The 5,729-nt window shown below is 41.5% G+C and overlaps 1 protein-coding gene across 1 annotated transcript; it reads left to right on the forward strand.

Moving 5' to 3' along the window:
* The first annotated feature begins 2,535 nt into the window (after nucleotides 1-2,535).
* Nucleotides 2,536-3,552, forward strand: LOC100493846 (olfactory receptor 1019). The gene has a single exon (XM_002941907.2). It carries the CDS (start codon nucleotides 2,536-2,538, stop codon nucleotides 3,550-3,552), a length of 1,017 nt encoding a protein of 338 aa, XP_002941953.2.
* The last annotated feature ends 2,177 nt before the right edge of the window (nucleotides 3,553-5,729 follow it).

Here is a 5,729-nt window from a genome sequence, read left to right on the forward strand (position 1 = left end):
CCTGAAGTCTTGGAGCTTGAGTATGCTCTTTAAGGTTTATAATGGGAAGCACATGGAATTATAAGATGTTGCTAATGGCCCACAGAGCTGTTGATATAGTCAGATATTAGAGTATTGGTAGCCCAGTGTGGAGTTAGAAGCTACGGTCATGACAGCAGCACAAAAGAATAAGAGACTGGAATCAAGGGACTGTTCTACATAACTTATGGCCATTGGAAGTCTGCTTGTCCTTTGGAATAATCAAGCTTTTCAAAATATGCCAGAATTTTTGTAAATATAAGGGGTAATTTACTGACACAGAGGATGCAAAAGCAAGAGGACCAAAATACAAAAGCACACCTCGTAGTGCTATAAAGGGCACTTACAGCTGGTGTCTGACAGTGCTGTGTACCCCACACTGGAAAAAGTGCCCCCAGGGACCCCCAATTATTAGCCACTAGTTACCTGGATTCCCGGAGTGGTGGGCCCTTCCAACAAGTAAAATGGGGCCTCAATGAAAACAATTCCCCCATGTGTGGCTGATCTGGCCCAGCCATTACCCAGTTATATGAAACCCTGCCCGTGATACAACCAAACCCTGCCCACCTGCCCGTGTATTGGGGTCTCCCTCTGTCACAGGGCCTCTGACTACAATACCCCCTGTACCCCATGATGGTGGTCCTGCTGTCAGGAGCAAGGTAGTCCTATACTAAATGCCTTCAAGTACTCACTAATAGTGATGAGCGTATCTGTCCCGTTTTGCTTCGCCATTAAATTTGCAAAACGGCAAGAAAAACAACGGAAAATTCATGCATCTTTTTTGTTGCCCACATCTATTTTTCACGTGACCACACCCAATTTGACGCAACCACGCCACTTTTTTACACGACCGCTGCCAAAAAAAGATACTCTAATATCTGACTAAAAAAATTTTGCGTGACGAATTTACCCGTGCAAATTTTCACTGCAGTTTTGTGAAACATTTTGCCAATAGCAAAATGTGGAAATTCGCTGCGAATCCATGCCTGGCAAAAAAAATCGCTCATCACTACTCACTAACATACTCATCTATATGACATGGGATAGGGGTCGCCTATGTTCAGCCTACCACCAAAAATAAAATAAACCTGGACACCATTCACTGCACTAGTGGTACTGGCTTCCTTCCGTTCAAATGAAAAACATATGAAGGCCTTATATATTACATTTTTGGTTAGAATAGGACCACTGCCACCCTAGCTATAAATATAGCATACAAAAAAGGATAAATAAACAGAAACAACCAACAATATTTACGTACGATGTCTAGGGGCATAAAAATTGGGAGTGACATTTTGCTTCATGGCTAGTGATGGGCAAAATGTTTCGCCAGGCATGGATTAGCGCGTCCAAAAATTGCTGCCACCATCAAAAGGATAGTTACGCGGGCGTCAAAAGAATAGGCTTGTACAAAATAATAGCCGTGGGCGACAAAATAATAGCTGCGGGTGACAAAATAATAGCCGCGTGACAAAATAATAGCCGCGGGCGACAAAAGACTAGCGGTGAGACAAAATAATAGCTGTGGGCGACAAAAGAATAGCTGCGCGACAAAATAATAGCCACGGGCGACAAAAGAATAGCCGCGTGACAAAATAATAGCCGCGGGCGACAAAAGAATAGCCGCGTGGCAAAATAATAGCCGCGGGCGACAAAAGAATAGCTGCGTGACAAAATAATAGCCACGGGCGACAATTTTTTTTTGCCGCACATTTTCTCCGTTTCACAGATCTTTTGAAAGATTTGCAAAGTTTTCGGTGAAGCGAAACGGGACAGATTCGCTCATCACTAGTGTGTGAGAGTTTAGGTTTTCTTTTTACCCTTATGGTAACCCCCTACCCACTTTTTCTGGAGTACAAAAGGACATGTGGGAGAGTAGATATCTAGTAACCTATGAATTAAGGTTGCGGAAAAAAAAAACCTATGGGAAATTTTAATTTTCTTCTGCTCATTGTACAAACCAGTTGGGACGTCTCGGTTAAAGCCAATTACAGTTCTCCAGGGAATTATATCATATTCCAAAAACAAAACTCATTGCAGTTATTCCCATCAGGGGAAAGGTGAGGAGCTATATATATATATATATATCTGTGGGTTCTACATATAAAAAATGGGAAGAACCGATACTTCATATGGCAGAACCTTCATTTTATGTTTCTCCTTCGTTCTGAAAAGGATCAATTTCTCTCCTACATTTGAAAACCTAACAAGTAGGTTTTTGGTAGAAGTCCCCTTTATGGTCTGTATAGAAACACTGAATAATAAACCTTTTTTTTTGGTAGTCACATGTTAGAGTCCTAGACTGCTTAGAACAGCAAGAACATGTTTACCCCAAATCTTTCCATAACTGGTCTTCAGATTGGGCGTATTCTGAATATGGGTGCAGTTTTCTACCCAATGTTGTAACCAAACCTTCTTATGTTTGATCAGTTTTATTTAGGCAGTCAACTATTTCTAAGACTCTGAACATGGATAACAAGGTCCCATTAGATTACATCTTTTCAAAATTATATTAGTATGTATTCATCATACTCATCATACTCATCATCATCATCACCTCGGTGGCAATCAGAATCAGATATTATGATGGAAAACAAGAGCGGTGCCGCTGGGTTCCTTATTGTGGGATTTTCAGACTCCCCAGAACTACAGGGGCCGCTTTTTTTGTTCTTCCTACTCATCTACCTTGTGACTGTGTGGGGAAATCTTCTACTTATTTCATTAATCTCCACTGACTCCCACTTACAAAAGCCCATGTATTTTTTCCTCTGTAACTTATCCTGTTTAGACATCTCATATAGTTCCGTCACTGCCCCATATTTGCTGCACATTTTCAGCACAGGCGATAAGTACATCCCCTTGACAATGTGCATGGTCCAACTTTACTTCTTCAGCTCCTTCACAAGCATGGAATATTTGTTACTCACCACTATGGCATATGACCGGTACGTGGCCATCTGTAGACCGTTATTTTATCCCCAGGTTATGAACCAAAGGACATGCATATTATTGGCTGCTGCTGCTTGGATAGGTGGGTTTTTAGCAGCAGCCCCTATATCAATCTTAATTTCTGCTCTCACTTTCTGTAAATCAAACATTATCAATCATTTCTTTTGTGACGTCACTCCCTTGCTGAAGTTATCCTGTGATGATACGTCTACTGTTGAGTATGTAATGTTTGCTCAAGGAGTCTTTCTCCTCTTTAGCTGTTTTGCTCTTACAATGATGTCCTACATATACATAATATCTGCAATCCTCAAGATAACCTCAGCTGAAGGAAGATCCAAAACCTTCTCCACATGTGGATCCCACCTCACTGCAGTTACCCTCTTCTATGTCCTGCTTGTCTGTGTTTATATGAAACCAGCTTCTTCATATTCATTGGATGAAGGGAAAGTTGTCTCGATTCTTTATGTGAATTTCATACCCATGTTGAATCCAATGATATACAGCTTGAGGAACAAGGATGTAAAAAAAGCTTTAAAACAACTGCCAAGGAGATGGTTCTACTGTATGCCAAGGGCTGTTTTTTGATAATGAAATAGAAATCTCAACAATGAGGTTGTGGGATGCTCTGTTGGGGGATAATGTGATGGCAGATTCTATTAATGCATTTAAGAGTGACTTAGGTGACTCATTGGACAAGCACAATATCCATGTTTATTGAGCTCTTAAGAGCCTTAGCTGGTTTAATATAACAGGGCTGGAACCAGAAGTAGGCAGCAAAGGCACTCATCTTGGGTTCAATGATGGTGCTACGCCAGGCAGGTAAGGCTTCTGTATGCTTCTGTAACAAACAAAATACATGTGATATTTCGGGACTCACGTCCCTTTCTCAAACATGATATGTCATTTGAGAAAAGAACGTGAGTTCCGAAACATCACAAGATTTTCTCAATCAACCTTCTAAAGGTTTATTTTGCTTTGGAAGATTAAGGCAGCAAATCCTGTGAGTGTCATTCTTCTGCATTGTTTAAGTTGTCTCTCAGCTCAGGCACCCAGGTAAAGTAACCATTTATGGTGTGCACCTTATGTGTCTCTCTCTCTAGGTGTTCCTGATAAGTTACGAGGGGAAGTAGATCCCTTAGTTCCAAAGGTGTCAGGTCTCCCCAAAGTTAGTTCTTCCTCTTTTGGATTCCCCCACTCGCAGGAGGCGATGAGGTGTGCTTCAAAGGGTCTGGATGGAGGTAGGCCCAGTATAGGAGAAGGACGTGTCAAGTCAGATTCTGTCATAGTTCACTCTAGGAGTGAAACATAAGTTCAGAAATATTTAGTAAGCATTCTTGTGCTCCAACAAGGAGATTAATTAGGTTAGTTCCCTGCAGTACCCCTGCCGCCATTATAGGAACCCAAGCGGTTAGACTCAGGACTAGATAGAGCCTGAAACAATTAACCTCTGTGTGTTTTCCCTAGTGATGGAGGTTGGTCACCAGTAGGCAGCCTATACTACCTCATACTTTGAGACAAAGATATAAAGGATATTTGTGAGAATTACTTGTGCACTAATCTGCTTCCACTTGTGACCTGTCCTTTAACATCAAACTGAGCACACACCTTCCAGTGAGTGAGACTGGCTTTGAGGTTTGTTTAATAAACCATTTAGCTGTTTTCAAGAACCACTGGAGCCCAAAGTTATTGAAGGAGTAAATGTTGTGGGCACACATTGGTGTGAAAACCCTTCCTCCATATTCAGCGAGGGGCCCCCTGATGATACAGAGTCTAATACTGTAAGTGCCTACTGAGAGTTTCTGAGGGTTAGGCCCCTTGCCTGGATCTGGGTTATAGCAGAATTATAGTAGCAGAGCATTTTGTTGTGGCTAGTTAGTTACTGTTATGGTGAGGCGACAGGGACTTTCACCACCTTGTGACACGGCTGGACATTATCTATAATCAAGGTTGGATTATAGATACTATGCTGGAGTATTTGGTTCCATCACATCCAGTAGTCAGTGATACAGATGCAGCCAGCAAATTTTCACATTTTGTCTCACCATGTCCAGACATCATTTTATTAGTGTTAAATCCTGCCTCTAGATGGTGCTAGAGTGCAAAGACATGTCAGCAAAACACAATAGAAAATGCCATAGACCATGAGTTGCCTGGTGGTGAATTTTGGTCTTTTTCCCCTGTGTTAACTCAAAGAGACATAACACAACAACATGGTAAAGGACTTCATCTAAAGATACATGACCAAACAGGGAGACCTATTCTTTCCTCCAAAGGGTCACGAAATGAAAAGATTGCCCAATTTGTAGACAAAAATATAAGTAGTTGTCTAAAAGACCACTGGAGATTTTTTAACTGTAGTGAAAAGTATTGTTTTACCTTTGGAAGAATTACCCCTGGTGCCTATGGATGTGCAGAGACTATACACGTGTATACCACATGAGGCAGGTATTGGGGTGGTAGAAAAATCTAATTATTGGAAATAATTAGATACAATAATATACAATAATTATTTCAAATTTGAGAATCAGTATTATAACCAGCGCACACATATGGCTATGTGCTCGTGGGTAGCGCCGTCATACGCAATTGTCTACATGTGGGAATCTGAGTGCCAAAACATATTCAGTTATTTCGGAGATATGGCGCCTTTTATAGCTGCTTTATTAGCAATATCTTTTTTATATGGATGGGGTCTGAAGCAGAGTCGGACTGGGGGTGAAGGACCCACTGGGGTTCCGCCCCAGGGGCCCTGCAGGTGCCCC

The sequence above is a fragment of the Xenopus tropicalis genome, chromosome 7 (assembly GCF_000004195.4).
Source record: "Xenopus tropicalis strain Nigerian chromosome 7, UCB_Xtro_10.0, whole genome shotgun sequence".
Taxonomy (NCBI): domain Eukaryota; kingdom Metazoa; phylum Chordata; class Amphibia; order Anura; family Pipidae; genus Xenopus; species Xenopus tropicalis.

Excerpts from the sequence above, each read along its gene's own strand:
- LOC100493846 (XM_002941907.2), top strand. The coding sequence starts at position 2,536 with ATGTATTCATCATACTCATCATACTCATCATCATCATCACCTCGGTGG.